The sequence below is a fragment of the Pipistrellus hanaki genome, assembly GCF_964339955.1.
Source record: "Pipistrellus hanaki genome assembly, chromosome: 13".
Classification (NCBI taxonomy): Eukaryota; Metazoa; Chordata; class Mammalia; order Chiroptera; family Vespertilionidae; genus Pipistrellus; species Pipistrellus hanaki.
The window spans coordinates 59,141,844-59,163,538 of record NC_140515.1 but is presented as its reverse complement, the minus strand read 5'-3'; the positions used below and the strand labels follow the sequence as shown (position 1 = coordinate 59,163,538).

General features: G+C 48.3%; 1 protein-coding gene across 1 annotated transcript; it reads left to right on the top strand.

The window, feature by feature from the left end:
* Positions 1–5,439: 5,439 nt before the first annotated feature.
* On the top strand, positions 5,440–20,370 carry IHO1 (interactor of HORMAD1 1; the record flags this gene model as incomplete). The annotated part of the gene is made up of 7 exons (XM_084903271.1): positions 5,440–5,495; positions 6,452–6,626; positions 8,320–8,483; positions 13,070–13,118; positions 13,296–13,383; positions 18,417–18,520; positions 18,783–20,370. The coding sequence occupies 7 exons, from the start codon at positions 5,440–5,442 to the stop codon at positions 19,803–19,805; spliced, it is 1,659 nt and encodes a 552-aa protein (XP_084759397.1). The 3' UTR covers positions 19,806–20,370.
* Between the last annotated feature and the right edge of the window lie 1,325 nt (positions 20,371–21,695).

Here is a 21,695-nt window from a genome sequence, read left to right as displayed (position 1 = left end):
GGAGCCAGAGCGGGGCGCCCTCGGGCCCAGGCGGCGCGGCCTCAGGAGCGGCGGCCGAAGGGGTTCGGGCGGCCCTCGGGGCGCGGGGAGGAGGGAGGAGGGAGGAGAAAGGAGGGGGCACAGGTGGAAGCCGAGGGAGTTCCCAGGGGCTTGGGGTGGGGGGAGTTTCCAGGACTCAGGGTTCTTCGCTGGAGCGCGCCTCGCCGTTCTAGCCCCGCTCCTTCCACCGAACGCGACGGCGCAGGTCCTCCGGGAGCCCGTCACTGCCCCCCGCCCAGGCCGGCGGGGTGAGCCGCACGGGGCTCTGCGTTGGTCGGGCCGGAGCACGAAGCGGCAGGACAGGAGGGACCCGGGCTGCGGGAGGCGGGCGGCCTGGCGAGGCCCGAGGGCCACGGCTGAGGGCAGGAGCGGAGCGGAGGGCTGGTCCCCCCCCCCCCCCCCCCGCCGTGGCCTCGGGTTCTCCGCGTTGAAGACTTGAGGGCGGTCAGGTTGGGGGTCAGGTTGGGGCTCTGCGCCCTGAGGCCCCCTTCAGCCCCGTGTTCTCCCCTGCCCTCCACCGTGCCAGGCCCTTCCTGTGGAAACGGCCGCCGCCTTTTTCCTTTAATGTTCCATTGATTCAGAGAGGAAGGAGACGGAGACGTGAGGGAGTCATGGATGGGCTGCCTCCTGCCCCGCCCCCCGGCGGTGCCCTGACCAAACCCTCGGTGCCTGAGCCGGGCGACATGGCGGCGTCCTTCACTCACACCTTCACTTGGGTGCTTCCTTCATAGGATTGGGGGGGGGGGGGCCTGGAAACCTGCGGAGGGGTGCCTTCCCGTTCCCATTCACCTAGGGCGGCCATTGCCCTCCCTAAGCCCTCCTCACAGGGCCCGGAGGTCACCAGCGTGAGGACACGTGACAGGCAGCAGAGGACAGACAGGAGGCTGAGCACATGGGCTCAGTCCCGGGATAACCCCGGGGTTCCTTCTCCCGCATTGAAGAAACCCCCTAAGAATAAGTCCACGTTGCCTGGCTGGTGTTGCTCAGTGGACTGTGCGCTCCCTGTGTATCAAGAGGTCGCTGGTTCCATTCTGGTCGGGGCACATGCCTGGGTTTGGGGCTCCATACCTCGTAGAGGACCCATCAATGATGTTTCTATCCACCCCCACCACCCCTAAAATCAAAACTTTTTCTTTTTTTTAAAGACAAGAAAGCTCGCCGAAACCGGTGTGGCTCAATGGATAGAGCGTCGGCTTGGGGACAGAAAGGTCCCGGGTTCGATTCCGGTCAAGGGCACGTACCTTGGTTGCGGGCATGTCCCCAGTAGGGGGTGTGCAAGAGGCAGCTAATCGATGACTCTCTCATCGATGTTTCTAACTATCTCTCTCCCTTCCTCTCTGTACAAAATCAATATAATATATATTTTTTTAAAAAAGACAAGAAAGCTAAAAACCTTAAATAAAAAGGAAGTTAGGCCGAAACCGGTTTGGCTCAGTGGATAGAGCGTCAGCCTGCGGACTGAAGGGTCCCGGGTTCGATTCCGGTCAAGGGCATGTACCTTTGTTGCGGGCACATCCCCAGTGGGGGGTGTGCAGGAGGCAGCTGATCGATGATTCTCTCTCATCGATGTTTCTAGCTCTCTATCCCTCTCCCTTCCTCTCTGTCAAAAATCAATAAAATATATTTAAAAAAAAAAAAAAGGAAGTTAGATCTGGAATTAGGGGAGCAGTATTCTAAACCCAAAACCACATGCTATAGAAATTACTCTCCCATCAGCATAGAAGTGGAAGACAAGAGGATTTGTCTTGTAGATTAAGTATAATGGCCTTAAATAATGGTCTTGTGATGATGTATATAAAGTTGTCTATATCCTAAATCTAGACACTAGGAGGAGGAATTTCTGCTAATGCGGATAAAGGAAAAAAAAATTGGGCTGTCAAAGAAATAAGTAAACCTGAGTCAGAAATCCAATGTTTACTTAAATTCACCTTCTTTCTTAAAATATGTAGTAACTCTGTGCTAACCTAAGGACCTGAAATATTATAATTAGAAGACAATCATATGTATTTTTAAATCTGTGGATACTTGGAAAGTTTTGCTCCATTGCCTTTAGATCACAAGTATTTTCTCCCTCTAATGTCACAGTAGATATTTTCTGAGTACCTATTAGATGCCAGGCATAATTTCTAGATTCTGGGAATATAGAAGTGAACAAAAAATCCTGTTCTCAAAGTGGTTAACATTATAAAACAAAATAAATTAGTAAAATATATAGTGTATTAGGATAGTGATGTACTGTGGAGGAAAAGCAAGGCAAAGATACAGTGATGGGTGGGGTACGATTTTGAATAAATAATGGAGAGAACACCTAACGGTGGGAGGCCTGTGATGTCTGTGCGGGGAGAGGAGGGAACAGGGAGTGAAGTTGGCATGTGCCCAGCAAGGGGAGCAGCAGTGAGAAGCCCATGAGAGGTGTGAATAGAGTGCAGGTGAGAGGCAAAGCTAAGGGAGCCCGCAGGGGACACTGAAGACAATCGAAATGCTGGCTTGCATTTTGAGGAGGGTGAAGCAGTGGAGCAAAGAGGCAATCTGACTTAAGGTTCCAATGAGTGCTTTATAGAGAAGAGAATATGAAGGGGAAATCAAGGAAACCAGTTTGGAGGCCACTGCAGTCATCCAAGCTGGTGGCAGTAGAGTAGAGGTGTCAGGTTTAGTAAATAAAAATATAGACCACCAGTTTGGTAAAGTACATGATTGTCTAACCACTGTGCTGTACACCTGAAACATACAAAATTACATTGAATGTAAATTGTAATTGAAAAAAATTAAAAATATAGAAATTTAGTTAAATTTGAATTTTAGGTTAACAAGTATGTATATTATACTAGTGGCCCAGTGAACGAATTTGTGCACATTGAAAGGAAATTTAGAATATTTTTATCGCTAGTCACCCTTTTTCTATAATAGAAGTGTCTATTCATGATCGACAATTCATGATCAACAATGATGACAAATGGAAACGTGTACAATTGGTGCCAGCGAGAGCTTTATATGTATTGCACATGAGTGAGTCAACTTAGCCTTTTATAGATATAGAACAAACTTGCTTAATTAGGCCTACTTTCTGATGTAGCTACACTTTTTCCAGCCCAGTGAAGCACCCCAACTTTTCTTTCAGGTAACTGTCAGCAACACAGCAGTAAATATCAACACAAAGCACATTACTATTGTAGATCACTCAGGGAGAACAAAGGGTAAGATATTTAACTGCAGCAGTGTTTGACTATATTCTGTGCAGTGAGAAAACCTGAAGTCATTTTCAAGGTCATCATTTATTTTCAGTCGGGTCAAGTTTCTAAGCTTTCTAAATCTCCGTTTTCCGGCTAATGAAAAGAAAATAGGATTCCACCAGTCTCCTATGTACCCACTCCAGGACTTCTGTGAGGATCAAATGAGATGAGGCACCGGAAAATGCTTCACAGACATTTGGTTACAGGGTGAAATGTTTGCACCTGGCTATAGAGCAAGTCATGTTCCTGGGCTGAAGAAACTGCAAGGAGGCTAGTTGCCAGGGAAAGAAATCCGGAGTGTTGCTATGTGAGGTCATTACCTGGATGGAGGGAAGGACACGGCATAGTAGCCTAAAAAGGACAGATCCTTTTTAAATTAAAAAAAATTTTGTTAATCCTGAGGATATTTTTCCATTGCTTTTCAGAGAGTAGAAGAAAGGGGGAAGCGGGTGGGAGAGAGAGAAACGTGAGAGATACATCAATTGGTTGCCTCTAAGCAGGTATGTACCCTTGACTGGAATCGAACCCAAGACTCTTCAGTCCAAGGGCTGATGTGCTAACAGCCAAACCAGCGAGGGCTCTTCTGCTCATTTTTAATCAGTTTAGGGTTTGTTTTTTTGGTATTGATTTGCACACTCCCTGTTAGGGATCAAGCTGCAACCCGGGTATGTGCACTTGACCGGAAATGAACTTGGGACCCTTTAGTCCACAGGCCAACACTCTATCCACTGAGCCAACCCAGCTAAGGCTATACAAGTTCTTTATACATTTTGGATATTAAACTTTTATTAGATATGTGATATACAAATATTTTCTCCCATTCTGTAGATTGCCTTTTCATTTTGTAATGTCTCCTCTTTCATTTATAAATTTATTTGAGGATAAAAATGCCTGCCTCACAAAATCATTAACCTTTATCTTGCAATGTATCTGGTGCTGTGTCTGGCACATACTTGATCCTGTGGTGTATATTTCACATTCTTGCAAAAGAATTGGTTATAAACACCCAAATTCGTGTTTTTCTAGAAGATTAGGAAACTTCAATGTAACATTTCTCTAAAGAAGGTTAAATTATATAAAAAGTATACTAAATGTCTATTTATTCAGAACTTGTTTTCTTTTACTCAGATGTATGTGTAGGAATCTATGGTAATATGTAATGATACATATAAATGTTCTGTGAGATCAGAGAGACAAAATTTAGAAATCGGGCTTGTTTCATGAAATCTAGGCTATACGACTATCATAATGAACTTATGATAGTGTGGAAAGGCTTTTTAAAAAATATATTTTTATTTTCTACAGAGAGGAAGGGAGAGGGACAGAGAGTTAGAAACATCGATTAGAGAGAAACATCGACCAGCTGCCTCCTGCACATCCCCTACTGGGTATGTCCCCGAAACCAAGGCACATGCCCTTGATCAGAATGAAACCTTCAGTCTGGAGGCCGGCGCTCTATCCACTGAGCCAAGCCGGTTAGGGCTGTGAGAAGGCTTTTGCACAAAGCACTCGCTCTTCGTATAGCTTCTTTATTGCCCAGATCCTCAGCTCTCTTGGCATTCCAAGAGCCTATTGTCCAGGAAGAACTACTTCTACATTAAATCACTGTATCAAGGCAATGAAGTGGGATTTACTGGGCTTTTTCTATTTTATTAATTTTTTACAGAGAGGAGGAGAGAGGGATAGAGAGTTAGAAACATCTATGAGAGAGAAACATCGATCAGCTGCCTCTTGCACACCCCCTACTGGGGATGTGCCGGCAACCAAGGTACATGCCCTTGACTGGAATCGAACCTGGGACCCTTCAGTCCGCAGTCCGCCGCTCTATCCACTGAGCCAAACCGGTTTCGGCTACTGGGCATTTTCTAAAAGGAGATTATTAGTAGGGTGGCGAGAGAAAAGACCTAGGAAGCTGAGGATAGAAGTTGGATTTACTATTTCACAGGTGACGGGGCTCCCTGGTGATATCAAGGAGAGAAATTTGTATGAAGTTTAACTACAGAGAATGCCTGTTTCTGGCTCATCGGTAATGGGAGTTTTCACTAACTGAATGAAAATATAACTACTAAAATGTCCTCATCTACATATCATCACCAGTAAAGCAATCTTGGGGGGATTATATTAACCTTTTAAATGTTTCTTTTTTTTTTAATAGGAATAATCATAAGAAATGAATTTTAATGTCTGGAATATCAAAGATATGCTCAGTATTCCCTCAGCCTCTGGGTAAGTTTCTCGGCTATATAGTCTGATACTTAAAGATCTTTTAGTTACATTTATTTCATAGAAAAAGGCTCCCCTTCCTGTTGGTTACTGAGTTACCCCATAGTTTCTTCCCCTTGCCTGTACTGCTGCACCTCCCGTACTTGTCTTTTTCCTTCCGCCTATTTAATGATGATGAAAGCACTGCGCATTCAGCTGTGGGTGTGGACTGAGCAATGACACTGTCCAGCACTGGGCCTGGGGGCTATGGTGCCCAGGAACTGTGAGAGTTAGTCTGCTGGGCTCCCGAAGCAAAGTGCCGTAAATGCTGGCTTAACCATCAGAAACGTTCAGGTCGGAAGTCCTAGAACCTGATGCCAGCTGGGGAGGTCCCTTCCTGGCTTGCTGTGTCCTCACATGGAGGGGTGGGGGGGCATCAAGAGCGCCCCACCCTCATGGTGGTGTCATTGTAGGTTTAAAAGTTTACATAAATGATATGTAATAGTGCTCATTTAGTTTTTACTTTTTTCTGAACTCAAAATCAGAGTTTGAGACTTAGTTATGTGGTTATATGTAAATCTAGCTTATTGCTTCACTTATATGCATATGCCATATCCCTTTAGTGATCTTTTAAAAAGATAATGTTCTCTTAATCCCTAAAAATTTTATGAACTTTAATCTCCAAAATGGTGCTAATACTCTATAGTGCTACTGTACTAGCAATAATGGTGTTATTGTTTTAATTCCCATCTGATTGTTCCCAGGTTGTTGTAATCAAAATACCTGGCATTCAACTTTTTCTTGTTTCTTTATAGGCCATAGTGGCAGTGTTCAGGGGACTGAGAAGTCAGAATAAGCTAGCACTCTGCCCAGAATATTCTAAAATGAATAGTGATTTTATTTGTTCAAGATGTTTTCCACTTGCTAGACTTTTCTTTTTTCTTTTTTTTTTTTTTTTTTTTTTTTTTGCTTAATTTCAGGACCACGAAGTCATCGAGCTGGGCTAATAATCAGAGTGATTATTCCGGTCTCAGTGACTCTCAGTTCCTCTTTGGATCCCAGTTCTGTCCAGAAAGTTCAGAGACCCTGTCAGCACCATTGGACGTTGGTGTCCATTTGAGAGACCCAAAACCGTTACAAAAGGGTTCTCTGGATGTGAGTCTGACTGCCAGAATTTCTCTGCACTCATTTCACCACCACTGTGGAGATAAGCTATAAAGATGACTTATTCTGTTTGGTTATATTGACTCTTCTAAATGGATCTGTGCTTATTGGTGATTCGCTTATTTGGTAGTTTGAAATGCAAAAAATATATTTGCAGTTTCTTCTATTTCTAAAGCATCCTATATAATCCTATATAATAAAATGGTAATATGCAAATCGACCCAATGGTGGAACGACCGGTCTCCATAATGAGCACTGACCACCAGGGGGAAGACATCAATGCAGGAGCTGCCCCCTGGTGGTCAGTGCGCTCCCACCTGAGGAGCACTGCTCAGCCACAAGCTGGGTTGACAAGCGTAGCAGTGGTGGCGGGAGCCTGTCCCTCTTCCCTCACAGAGCTAAGATGTTCAACTGACGCTTCCAAAGTAGAATTGTTCCAGTACCTGGGCCAGGTCTAGAGAGATCCAAATATGGCATGACATTTTCTATGACTAGTCATACTGTTATTTATAAGCCTTTCATACTTATCTCCTTGAAGAAGGACGTGCGGCCTCTGAGTTAATGAATAAGGGCCAGAGGGAGAAACCAAGTCTCCTGAGCCCTTTACTTTTTCAGACCAGCATGTCTTTATTTATGAGTCAGAAATGATTTATGTATATTTATTTTGGTCTAGAACTAGATTTGATTTTATATACAGATTTGTCTGCATCAAACAGAATATAACAAAGAAGCTTAGCTCAGTGCTTTAAGTAGGAGGGCATGCTGTGAGATGAGTATTTCAGTACGAAAGCTGTGCCCTGTGGCATGCAGGAGCTGCTCCAGAGTGCGCTTTGCATTGCGTGCAGGGGTTGGCTCACCATGTGTCCGCAGGCCCACTGTCCAGTTCATGTCCATCTTACCAGCTACTCTAGTCCACCAGCAGTTGAGCAACAGCAATTTGAGTTAAACTTGTTAATATGAAAATGTTAACTCATCATCTCAGAGATAGCATAAATAATTCTGTGTAGTAAACAGAGGGTTGCCAGAGGTGGAGAGAGGAGTAGGATGTTGGGCAAAAAAGGGGAAGGGGATTAAAAAATACAAACTTTCAGTTATAAAATAAGTCCCAGGGATGTAATGTACAGCATAGAGGATAGAGTCAATAATCTATAATAATAAAAGCATAATATGCTAATTAGACCGGACATCCTTCCGGACAACCTTCCGGATGAAGCTGGGGCTGTGAGGGAAGCCTGGGTCCCCAGTGCCACAGGGAAGTCAGTGCCAGCAGCCGGGGAAGGAAGGCCTACTCTTGCACAAATTTTGTGCATCAGGCCTCTAGTGTTGTAATAACTATGTAACATGACAGGTGGTTACTAGACCTAGATCACACAGGTGATGATCTATCACTTTGGAAGGTCTATAAGTGTTGAATTGCTATGTTATACACCTGAAACTAATATAATTAATATTTTATATCAACTATATTTAAAAATAAACTTTTAAAGATATAAATAAAATAGTTGATGGGAGAAATAATTAGCTGTTGTTGCCTTTAAATTTATGTAATTGATTTCAAGCTATTTTAGCTGGAATTTTACGATTTGTGCTTACTAGTATTATGATTATGACTCTGCATTTTATAGAAAATAATGAATGTTATAGGTATTTTTATATGTGAAATGCCATAATGATTTTTTAACAGAATGAACCTAGTATTTTCACAAAGTACCAGACAAAACCCCAGCTGTTTGAAGAAGATATAAATGAGGGAGGTTTATTTCCTCTCCCTTTGCCAGTTGGAAAATCAAAAGGCCTTTTGGAACAGTTTGAGGAGAAAAAGAAAATAGCAAAAGATAAATGTGACAGGTAATCAAACCTTTCAAGCAGACAAGATATCCTCTCTTTTATGAGGAAAACAGAAAATGGAATGCCAATAGTAATTCAATTTCAGCATGATAGCACTCTTGCCTTCATAATTCATCTAATTATTACTCTTGTCGGGCCAGTGTGGCTCAGTGATTGAGTGTGGACCTATGAACCCATAGGGTCACAATTAGGTTCCTGGTCAGGATACATGCCCAGGTTTCAGGCTCAGACTCCAGTAGGGGGTGTGCAGGAGACAGTGATCAATGATTCTCTCTCATTATAGATGCTTCTATCTCTCTCTCTCCTTTCCTCTCTGATTCAATAAAAAAAATATACTTTTTTAAAATTACTCTTTATTTGCTTTCTTGTCAGTATAACTTGTGGCAGATTTGAATATGGCTGCCACAGTTTTGGCCACTTTGAAAAGTCAGCTAAAGAACTTCTTAGAGAAATTCAACATTCAAGTAGCATTATATTTATTCTACCTAAAATTCTGCCTTTAATTTGTTTTCAGATCATTGGAATTAGGAAATAAGATAACATTATTTGTTTTAGGAGCAAGAACATAGCATGTGCCCTAGTTAGCTGGTTTGGTTCAGTGGATAAAGCGTTGGCCTGCAGACTGAAGAGTCCCAGGTTCAATTCCAGTCAAGGGCACATGCCTGGGTTTCAGGCTTGATCCCAGTGTGGGGCGTGCAGGACGTGGTCAATCAATGATTCTCTTTCATTATTGATGTTTCTATCTCTCCCTCTCCTTTCCTCTCGGAAATTAATAAAATATATATATATAAAAGAACATAGCATGTGAATTCTTAAGTCCACAGTGCATGCTGATTATCTCACTTTTAAATGTTAATTTTTTTTTAGATATACACTAAATTTTATATTCTTTTAGTGTTATTGATTTTTAAAACAAAATAATTTAGAGCTACAATATCTTCTATATATATAAAATCCCAAGTGACCATTACAACGGAATGACCGGAATGACCTGTCACTATGATGCAAAGTAACCACCAGGGGGAAGATGCTCAATGCAGGAGCTGTCCCCAGCCTGCAGGCACCAACCTCCTGGTCCCTCCCCCTGGCCAGCAGGCCCCAATCACTTGAATAGGGTCAGGCTTCCAGCTGGGACAGGGAACCAGGGGTGGGTGGTGGCTGACACAGGCAGCGATGGAAGCAGGAGGCTGGGAACCTGATCGACCCTGATCACCAGCAAGGCCTCGGGACCCCACCCGTGCACAAATTTCATGCACCAGGGCTCTATTTTTAAATATATATATATATATTTTAGCTGAAACCGGTTTGGCTCAGTGGTAGAGCGTCGGTCTGCGGACTGAAGGGTCCCGGGTTCGATTCCGGTCAAGGGCATGTATGTTGGTTGCGGGCACATCCCCGGTGGTGGGTGTGCAAGAGGCAGCTGGTCGATGTTTCTCTCTCATCGACGTTTCTAGCTCTCTATCTCTCTCCCTTCCTCACTGTTAAAAAAAAAAAAAAAAAAAAAAAAAAAATCAATAAAATATATATTTAAAAAAAAATATATATATATATATATTTTTTATTATTAATTTTTCACAGAGAGGGATAGAGAGGTAGAAACATCGATAAGAGAGAATCATCCATCAGCTGCCTCCTGCACTCCCCCCATTGTGTATGTGCCCACAACCAAGATACATGCCCTTGACCGGAACCAAACCCGGGACCTTCCAGTCCATAGGCCGATGCTCTATCCACTGAGCCAAACTGGTTTCAGCGGGGCTCTAGTTTTTAAAATAAAGTAAAGCCATTGAGGAAATGAACATGTTCATTTCTTAGTAAGTTATTACCAAGGCTACATCTTTAGGTATCACAGAAATCATAACACCCAAGCAGAGATATACTTCCATCATTTCTGTGGCAGTGAAGGTGTATTGCTTACATCACCACTGGTGCTCTGATGTTGAAGGAGCCAGATTTTTAAAAGAATTCCTAGATTAGGTATCTGTTATACTGCATAATTATCATCCTTATCACTCTGTAACCACTCTAGATGGCCCAGGAAAATTATATAAACTATAACATTTTCCTAATGTTCAAAATTGCCATTCTTTTTTGCTTAGTTTTCTTTTCTTTTTAAAAAAATATATTTTATTGATTCTTTACAGGGAGGAAGGGAGAGCGATAGGGAGTTAGGAACATCAATGAGAGAGAAACATCAATCAGCTGCCTCCTGCACACCCCCTACTGGGGATGTGCCCTCAACCAAGGTACATGGCCCTTGACCAGAATCGAACCTGGGAATCTTCTGTCCGTAGGCCGACACTCTATCCACTGAGCCAAACTGGTCAGGGCATTGCTTAGTTTTCTATGTAGGAATCATAAGTCTATTCCCAAATGCAGCAGCCAGACTGAAAAAGCTGCTTGTTATATATTTAAAGACATCAGAAATTCTTTCAGAGTCATTTTCTTCTCAGAGGCATCCTTTCTAATTCTGATCTGAACTTGGGACTCTCAGTCTGTAGTGCAGCTGTTATCAGAGTTGGATCCTCTGCCTTGGATTCTATGTCCACTTCTTTCTTAGTTTACTCCTTAGGTTTGGTGAAACATATATTTCAGAAACTTTCTGATAACAGTATATGGCACCTAAACAATGTTTTGAGAACTTGTATATCTGAAGTTTTTTATTTTCCCCTCACAGTTCATGACAAATTAGGCTGGATACAAAATTCTAGATTGGAAATTCTTTTTCCTCAGCATTTTAAAGCATTGCTTCCTTGCCCTGTTGCTTTATATGTTGCTTTTTAAAATCTGATGCCATTCTGATCCTTGCTCCTGTGTATGTCACTTGCTTTTTTCTTTCCGAAAGTCCTTAGAACCTTCTCATTATCCATAGAGTTTTTGAAATTTTATAGTAATGTGCTTTTTTTTTTCTTTTTTTTCTTTTTTTTTTAAAGCAATCTTTTTAAAAAAATATATATATCAATATTTTATTGATGTTTTTACAGAGAGGAAGGGAAAGAGATAGAGAGCTAGAAACGTTAGTGAGAGAGAAACATCGACCAGCTGCCTCTTGCACACCCCCCACCAGGGATGTGCCCGCAACCAATGTACATGCCCTTGACCAGAATTGAACCTGGGACCTTTCAGTCCGCAGACCAACGCTCTACCACTGAGCCAAACCGGTTTCGGCGGTAATGTGCTTTAATGTGGCATATCATAATCCCTGGGCTTGGGGTAGTTCCTTTTGACCTATAAACTTAGGACTTTCTCTTCTGGGAATTTTTATTATATTTCTGACAAACCTCTCTATTCTCACTCTTTTTTTTTTTTTTTTTTTTTTATCTTCAATGTTGGGTATGTGTTGGATCTCCTTCATTGATCCTCTGTTTAAAAACTATTTTCGATCTCTTTGTCTTTTGTTCTATTTTCTATCATCTTCCCTTAATTATTTCTACCATATTTTTATCTCTACTTCTATTTCTATTATGTTTCTAACTATTGTATTTCTTCAAATTCTGTTATATTTCTAGGTACCCTAGTTCTCTTTTATATTTTAATAACATTCTATTCTTAACATCCTTGATCAATTTACTTTTTTATTTTATATATATGTTTTTAGATATTTTAAATATTTTATATTGGTAATATACCAATATCTTTCATCGAAGAAAAACCACCATATGGTTTGTAGATTTCCAAATGGTTCTATTAAATTCTCCTTTCAAAGTCGATCTGGTGGAACACAAAAAGATTTGGTATGAAGAGTTTTCCTATTGGGGTTTGAAATTTGGTATTTATATTTGTATTATGTAGATTAAAAAAAACAAAAGCTATAAAATCTTTAAATGACAATCCATATCCGAATCTTTTCAAAAGCAGGATATTTATTTGAGGAATAATTATAATTTTTTTCCCATTAGAAATGAATATTGCCCAGTAGGCATGGCTCAGTGATTTTGCGCGACCTATGAACCAGGAGGTCACAGTTTGATTCCCTGTCAGGGCACAGGCCCGGGTTGCCATCTTGATCCCCAGTGTGGGACATGCATGAGGCAGCTGATCAATAATTCTTTCTCATCATTGACCTTTCTATCTTTCTCTCCCCCCCATCTCTGAAATCATTAAAAAACATATATTAAAAAAGGAATGAATATTGTTCCCCAAATTGTCTCCCTACTTCCTCATTCTATTATTTTAACTATTATAGTTACATTAGACTAAGATGTGTCCAGGAGTTAGGAGTCAGCCAGGTGACAGGGATTTTTCAGCTCCGTTACCTATGGGAGCTAAGATATGGATGTCGTTCATCACTGGCTAAAACGTAGTTTTGTGGCATAGAACTGTGAAAGCCTGTCTGTCCACTGTGGTAACTACGTGAGCTGCTAAAATGTAGCCTCACTTAAGATGCACATAGAATGAATTTTAAAGAGAAAAGTGGAAAGTCTGTGTTCTTCTTCCTCAGCTAGACACTGAGGTTTCTCGGGGTTGGGTCTCCAACTCTGACCAAGGGCTGGTTTGATGCTAACCAGGTGGATGCCTGCCATTTCATGGAATCCAGTCTGTTTCAAGACGTCTCAAACATGCGTTCTCTTTCTCTCCTGTTCCAGCGAGGCTCTACACGGCTTCATCTCCCATGTCCGAGAGAGCATCCACAAGGTACGCAGAGCAACGCTTCAGTTAGAACATCTTACACTTAAAGAAGTTTAATAATTATATTGTCTTGACTTTAGTTCATGTAGAATAGCAGTATGTTAACACTTTTTTATCATTAAATGACAATTCTCCAAGTTAGTAACAATCTGTGAATTTTTTTCTTAATTTTGGTTTTCTTAGTTGCAGACATCCGTGGAAAAGTCTGAGGAACATCTCAATTCAAGAAGCCAATCTATTTTGGATTCTTTGGAGACCGTGGCCAAGACCTGTGAGTGTCTCCTGTTTGAGGGCGTCAGCAGAGGGCATGGAGCATGGCTGTGAACTTTGTGACCCTGGCCAGGTTTCTGCAGATAGTGAGGTTCCATTCTGCATTTCAGATGCCAGGCTGGGGCAGAAGGTTAGTCCTGAAGAGTGACGTGCAGCCAACGGGGTGGGGGGTGGGGCGCTCTGTGTGGGAAGGCCCTGTCCCCAGGTGCCTTTGGGCCGCACTGATCGTTCTCCCAGTCACTGGCCGGAGCTCTGATTTCTCAGCTCCCTGCCTGAGGCAGCCGCAGCATCCTGGTCTCAGCGGAATGGCTGGCTGTGCTGTCAGAAAGGCATCGCTCCCCAGGGCTCAGAAATGGAGATTTCCCTCAGGGTTAGAACACCGCCACCTGCTCTCCTCCGGCTGCCCTGGTCCAATGAGAGCTTTTTACAGGAATCACAGACTCTTTCGGGACCTCAGTCAGTTTGTGGTTAGGGTCCCCTGCTCTGCCAATGGGTGAGTTTTGTTTAACTGAAACTGCGACCCTGTCCCTTAATAAACACAAGAGCCATCACACAGCTCTCCCTCGGCTGACACCCCCCGGAACCAGCAGCCACACAGCAAGATGGTGGCTGCATCTGCACTTGTTTGCATTTGTCTGGGTGTTTATTTTCTATTTGAAACAAATTGAAGCCAACTTACTCAAATGCCATGGGATGGATTGCTCATGATTTACAAAAATTAATGCCTTTGTGTGGCTTAGAAATCAATCTCCATATGTCTGCAAAGAAGACTGCTGTCTGCTGGCTTCCAACCTGGGTATCCCACACACAGGGCAACTGTGCATCTGTTTGGAAACGGGTTCTGGAAGCCTCGCACTGCTACCCGCACAAGCAGCAGCAAGACAGAGAGCAGAAGCAGCCCAGGAGCGCTGCCTTTGTGCACATGGCAGGAACCCGCTCAGTGCCCACGGAAACCACTGCTTCCCACATGAAACTGGGCATTCCAAGCAGCGTGTGCCATGTGAGGTCCAGACAGGGAAGGGGAGTGCCCAAGGCCCAAACCAAATCAAGGCAGAGGCACTGGCGCTCAGTCTGGCTTACAGGAGGCGTGGGGTCCTGCCCCTCCGCCCCTGAGGGCTCCTTAACTGTCAGAAGGCAGGCCTCCGGAGCGCCCGCGCAGGATGAGCAGGAAGACTGGCATCGTATTGATTAGAAAGCTAGTCATTCTTGAAAATGGGCACAAGCACCTTGCTCAGTCATCCCCTTTCCTGGCAGGCAGTGTCAGGAGCAGGAAGTTAGTCCTGGGAGCATCAGACAAACCCTGTCCCCGGCCAGGCAGCCCTGCTGGCCCAGCCACTGGCCTTGCAGCCGCACATGCTGCAGCGTCAGTGCCCACGCCGTGCCCGCAGGGCAGGTGAGTCCCCTGCGGGAACGTGCTCTCTGTCGCGTGTAATTGGTGCCTTCACAGGTCTTTCCCGGCACAGTGGGCCTGTTCACCCAGTAGGATTACTCAGAGCCATTTAATCTACCTCCTCCTGTTCTTCCTCTAAGGACACCAGGGCCGGAGTAATGAAATGAGTTTCTGCCCTGGCTAGTGTAGTCAGTGGAGCATTGGCCCGCATTCGATTCCCAGTCAAGGGCATGTACCTGGGTTGCAGATTTGATCCCAGGCCCCCCATTGGGGCTCCTGCAGGAGGCACCCAATTGATGTTTCTCTCTCCCCTTTTCCTGTCCTCCCTTCCACTCTCTCAAAAGCAATGGCACTCCTGAGCCAGGCACACAGACTGGTGTGAGACACGGTCCCGCTGCCCCCTGATTCCGTTGCTGCTGTTTTTCATGAGCTGCCCCTTGGATATGTGTGTGTGTTTTGTGTCAGGAGAGGAGTTACGTTCTGATAAATAAAGGAAGAAAAATAAAAACGTACCAAAGCAATGGGGAAAATACCCTTGGGTGAGGATTAAAAAATAAATAAAATGGATTACCAAGGCCATCCACATCCTACTTTATCTTGGCTTTAGGTGAGCTAATTAGAAGAGAGCAGTACTTTTACCCAATAGGTATCAGTTCTACTGAAAAATATGATCATTTGACCCTAGACAATTTGTCTTAGTGGACAGAGCGTCAGTCTGCAGAGCGAAGGGTCCCTGGTTCAACTCCAGTCAAGGGCATGCACCTCGGTTGCAGGCTCCTCCCCAGCCCGGACGCTGGTCTGGGCTCAGGTAGGAGGCGACCAACTGATGTGTTTCTCTCACACTGACATGTCCCTCTGGCTTTCCCTCTCGCTTCCACTCTCTCTCTAAAACTCAATGGGAAAATATCCTCGGGTGAGGATTTAAAAGCTTTTAAATATATGTATATGATCATTAGGATAATAAACAGAAGGAGCCACCATACAAAATTAGAAAATATCTCATTTTGGAAAATAGATAACTCTTACATCAAAGCTAATTTCACATGAATTGATGTATTAATATAATCATAAGGAGAACTCTAAGAAAACATGGCACCGTTTTGTCATATTAGAGGAATGCCTCTCTAAGCAAGCACATGTCATGAAGAATGAGGCCGCCTGTGGGAGCCAGGCTGGAGGGAAACACTGACTCTTTGTTAAGTGAAAAGCTCATTGGCACCGGGTTTGCTCCAGGACACTTCTCGGGTGGAGTGTGGCCAGTCAGTGAACTGTGGGAAGAGTCGCTTGGAAAAAAGGGAGGACTGAGGAGTCTCCTTTTATACATGAGGCCCTGAGATCTGCTCTGGCTCCCAGCACGGCAGGGAGAGCAGAGCCACCAGGAGAGTCACGTCAGCAGCGGAAAAGCATCAGGACCCGATCCCGTCTCCGCGGAGCCGGCTCCGGCCGCTCAGGAGGAAGGACGCCGCAGATCCTCCGCAGGGAGACCACGGAGTGGCCAGAAGTGGGAGTGGGCTAAAGTGGCATTCTCACAGGAAAGTTAAAATATCTGCTGTTCAGAGCCAAAGCAGAAATGAAGTGAGTCCACTTCTAGAAGACAGGGACACACACACACACACACACACACACACACACACACAATCTGTTTCTATGGACATGCGTATGTAGGAATATAAAATTCTAGAAACTACTCATCATGTGAAATCCAGGGAGTGGAGCCAAGGTCTGCATGGCAGAGGTTTGGTCATTTTTCATTGTATTCTACTGTTATGGTTTTGAGTCATTTTCAGAAACTTTTTAAAAGAAAAAAAAAAAGGCTTTGAAAACAATGAGGTTAGTACAAAAGCTCCTTAAGGAAGGCGAGTTCCGGGGCCGGGAGAGAATCTGGTGCTCCCGGCACTGCTCTGAGCCCAGCGCTCCGCCCGCCTTCTCCTCCCCCGCTCTGGGCCGCCATGTCCGCTGTTGCCAGGGAGCATTGCTCTTTAGGAGCTCAGCCAGGCAGGGAACCACGTTTGTCTCCTCCTCAGATACCCACACGGAGGCCTGGGAACTATTTGAACAATGGAGTTCAGGATCAGGAACCCAGGACTGGAAATAGAAGTACACATCCTTTTTCTAACTGGTTGACACAATGATTTTAAGAGTCTCTTACGTTTTTATTGTGGTAAAATACACAGAAGACGGTTTTTTTTTTTTCAACACTACACTGGCCTGTCTATTCCCAGTCCTAATAAGCGCTTCCTTTTTTTTTTTTTTTTTTTTAAATATATTTTATTTATTTTTTACAGAGAGGAAGGGAGAGGTATAGAGAGCTAGAAACATCCATGAGAGAGGATGAGAGAGAAATGTTTATCAGCTGCCTCCTGCACACTCTTTACTGGGGATGTGCCTGCAACCAAGGTACATGCCCTTGACCAGAATCGAACCTGGGACTCTTGAGTCCGCAGGCCGACGCTCTATCCACTGAACCAACCGGTTAGGGCATAAGCGCTTCATTTGCCTCAGATCCTTGGTACTCACTGCCTCCTGTGCCCGAACACCTTCCCTAATCTTCACAGGGCCAGCTCCTTTCCCTCTGGTTTCTCCGTCTCCACTTTGCTCTCCGTGGTTTTCCAGAGTGGGTGCCCCTCCTACTGTTGTCATAGCCCCTACGGAAGCATCTGTGCCACCTCATTCTGGGCCTGTTTACTTGTTCACCACCATTTGGATCTCAGGCTGTGGCTCCACACCAGGCTGATCCTTCGTTAGATCCTCGTTTCAGGGCTCGCCTGCTCTTCAGCCTGATGACCCTTCTCTCTCTCTCTCTCTCTCTCTCTCCTCCCTCTCTCTCTCTCTCTTTCTCTCTCTCTCTCTCTCTCTCTCTCTCTCTCTCTCTCTCTCTCTCGTATTGACTAAACATAAGAGCATCTTCACATGACAGCAGTCTAGCGAGAGGATGGCGATGACTCATTGCAACAAAGGTGTTATAAATAAATATATGTAAATCCACATGCCCTCAGTCCTGAGCAGCCAGCTCCACTTCCTGGATTTCACTCAGGTCACCACGCCCAGTAGCGCCCACGTGATGGGGGACGAGAAGTGGAGGGTGAGACGATGGTAGAGCACACACAGTGCCACCAGCAGGGAGGGGGACACCCAGCCGGACAGGAGAGGAGACTGAGAGCAGAGGAAGGACAGCAATTGGAAGGGAGCCCAGTGGGACGGGTGTGCTGGCCGGAGGGTAGTGACAGATGGAGCAGAAGCGCTCCAGGCTGTGAGAGGAGCGGCCCAGGCCGGAGGGGAGGCCCTTAGGAAACATTGCCTAGAGATGGGGGGGGGGGGCATGTAAAGTGGGGCCGGTGGGGAGCCACTGAACGTTTCAGTGAAGATTCCAGAGGGGCCATGACCATACCTGCTTTCCAGGAAGATCCCTCTGCTGACCGGCCCAGAAGGTGGGCCGAGAGGGAGCTGTTCTCCGGGCCACGGGCTTGGGGGTCCCAGAGGCGCTGAGGCTGAGTGCCAGGCCGAGGGAGAGGAAGACAGAGAGGAAGCACCTGCTCTGGCGTCCTCTCCAAGGCTGACCTGCTAGCATGCCAGCCTCCCTCCTGCTCCCCACTGTGGCCTGGACGCCATCTTCCTCAGGTGATTTGTCCTTGTTCTGTGTTTAGTGCAAGACACCGCGCGGGTGCAGAGGGAGCTGGTGCTGGAGGCGGCGCAGGACAGAGGCAGCCTGGAGCGGGCCATGCTGGAGCTGCAGCAGAAGCGTGAGGCTGTAAGTACAGGCCAGCTCCTTCCCTGAGTGTGGTGACTGTCCCTGAGGCCAGAGAGGCATCTGCAATGTTGCACATCTCAGCCAGGAGCAGAGGCCAGCAAACACAGGCCCTGGAACGGGCCAGGGTAGGGTCAGCTCCTTTCCCAGGCCCCTCCAGCAGCTGCGGCCGGCTGTGCGCCAGAGCAGCCCCGCTGCGGCCTTCCCTGGCCTGCCCTCCCTGCGGGCACTGTTGGTGACCTCTTCCTTCCCCTGCCTTGCCCAGCGACAAGCGGAGATCGTGGAAATGAAGTCCGGCCTGAAGCTCCTTGAAGCCGCCGCTGCCCAGCAGAGCCAGGACGTGCAGCAGCTGTGTGAGCAGCTGGGCCGGCTCGACGTGCCCGGCGCCCTGGCCGAGCTGAAGAGCTTCATCACGGGGCCTCGGGGCCCCACGCACGTGAGAGACAGCACCTCCCAGACCTCACCCCGGCGGGCCCGGAGCCCCGCCCCGCAGGCCCAGGCCCAGCGGGCCTCTGGGGAGCCCGCGGGGCGGGGCCTGGGGATGGGCGAGGTGTGGGGTGAGGGGGCCAAGCGGGCAGCTCTCCCAGAAGAGGCAGGGGGAGAAGGGAAGAGAAGCAGGGGCGTCCGGGACAAGGCCACGCAGACTAACTCCAAGAGTCAGCCCGTCCCCAAGACCAGCTCGGAGAACTGTGGCGCCAGCACCCCGGGCCGCCCGGCCTCAGGCGTCAGGAACCTGGCTGCCCCCGGGGCCTCGCGGCTTATGTCCCTGGATGTGAACAACTTTGGGACCAGCCCCAAACGTCCGGCCAAAGCCGTGTGCTCCGGTGACCCTGGGGAGCGGGGCCCGGGGCCGGGGGAGCCCAGGCCGGGAGGCCAGCCTCCGCCCATGAGACGCCGCAGAGGCAGGCCCCCCGGCCGGAGGCAGGCACAGCCCCAGAGCAAAGCCTGTGCGTTCCGTCCTCCATGCCCCCCGCCCCCCGGGCCCGGGGCACAGAGCTCCCTCCCGGAGCAGCAGGAGGCCCGTGCCCAGCCCCCACGCCAGGGGTGCCTGGGGCGGAACGCCCCCCAGCCCGCCCCGGGAGGAGCTCTCAGGCCCAGGACCGCGCAGGCAGCGCCCCGGGCCCTCCAGCCCCTCAGTGGGCACTCCTCCCAGGACAGCGCGCAGGGGGACCCCCGCATGCGCTGGTTCAGCGACCTCACCCGGGAGCGCGGCCAGGCCCCTCAGGCCACGCCGGGGAGGTCTGTGCTCTACCGCCTGGGCTTCGACAGCAGCGACGACAGCTGCTGAGGAGCCGGGACAGGAGCCGGGACAGGAGCCGGGACGGCTGGTGGCCCCGGAGAGAAACTACAGCTCCCGCTGCCCAGGCTCAGGGCTGCCGGGAAGGGGCAGGCCGGCGCTCTGGCACCTGGTGCTGCCCACGCCGGGCTCTGCGCTGACGCCGGGGGTGCGGTGTGGTGGGCTCTGGCTCCACGGGGACCTGAGAGGAAGGGCCTCTCCGGCGGGGCTGCAGGAGCAGGACCCTCAGACGCTTGTTTTTCTTCAACCTGTTCTCCACACGGGACCCCCCCCTCCCGGACCCTGGATTGTTTCCCAGCGTCGCTGCGAGAGCATTTGTGTTCGGTCTGTGGACTGGCCATGCTAGTCAGTCCGGCGAACAGAGCGCTAGAGCTGCTGGCCGCAGAGGTGGCACCAAACAGGTGCCAGAGCACCGCTGCCCTCGCCACAACCCCCTCTCCTCGGCTGAGGGCCGGCGGCCTTTCCGTGGACGCCCTCGAGGGCGGGTGGGGCCGGGGAGAGCAGGGTTTGTGGGAGACGGTGCTTTCCCTTTATCTGTTGCTGAAGGTTTTATTGTTTTGCAATGTGTTTCTGTTGTAAAAAATAAAAATAATCAAGATAAAACTTTTCCAATTGTGCTTTCCTCCCGCCGAGCTCCGGAACTGCTCTCCCCAGTGACCTAGGAAGCCCCTTGGAGGGAGGTGCGGTCTCTCCCCCCAGGCTGCCCGCAGGCCGGTTCCCGCCTCCCCTTCGGGCAGTCCCCGTGGCGCCTGCGGGGCTGAGCCCCAGAGAGCCGCGGCCTCCGAGTGGACGGGATGCGAGAAAAATGTCTGGAGGGAGGGCTCGGACACCACGACCAGGCCAGCCGGGGCGGGAAGGAACCGAGGGCGCAGAGCGGCTGCTGGTGGCTGGCCACCACCAGGCTTTCCCAGCACGAGCTCACAGGGGCCAGAAACAGGCACAACGGGCACAACGGGACAATAGGACCTGGGGGGGGGGCACGGGACCCGCCAGCTGTTACCATCCGGCTTCCCTGGGCCTTGCTCAGGCGCTGACACGTGCCCTTCCCTCTATTCCCACGGGGTGGGGGTGGGGCATGTTCCCACTGACCATACAGACGGTCCCAGAGCCTGCCCGTCCCAAGCCAAGGCAATAGTGACAGGGGCCTCCGAGCGCCACCCTGGGAGCCGTGTTTGCACCTTCTCCTGCCTTCAGGGTGTGTGAGCAGCCAGGTGGGAGAGCTTAAGGGCCTGCGTGGCCGGTGGCGGGACCAGGGCCAGCCAGCTGCTCCCTCGCCGGCCCAGGCCTCCGGCTGCGGCCGGGCCATGGCAGTGCTCACCTGCTCTGCGGCCCCGCGGGGAGTGCAGCCGGGGCCACCTGGCCGCCTCCCTGGCAGCTGCCCGCTGGCTCTCCGGTGCCGGGGCGCTGGGGGCCGGAGGGAGGCTCAGCCGGACGGGCCTCACTCGCCCCACTCCGGCTCCAGGTGCCCAGGGTCGGTGGGAGGCTCGCACCTGCGTTTTTCTCCCACAGGCTTGTGGGTGGAGTGGATGCGGAGGAGGGAAACCTGGCAGAGCGGTGGGGAGCAGAGAAGACAGACCAGTGTCAGCTGCTTTTCTGATCGCTTTATGACCAGAACCTGAGTAGAGAGCCCCACAGGTTAAGGCCCAGGTTGCCCTCGGGCAGGGCGGGGCCTTGGTCCTCACTGCTGGGTGTGCGAGCAGCCTTTCTGATCCCGCCTCCTGGGGGAGTGCCAGGGCACACCTCTGGAAGCCATTTATTACTCTACGTTGAAAGTGTTGGTCGAACCCTGGGTTCAAAATAAGACCACTGGATGCAGAAACCGGTTTGGCTCAGTGGATAGAGCATTGGTCTGCAGACTGAAAGGTCCCAGGTTCGATTCTG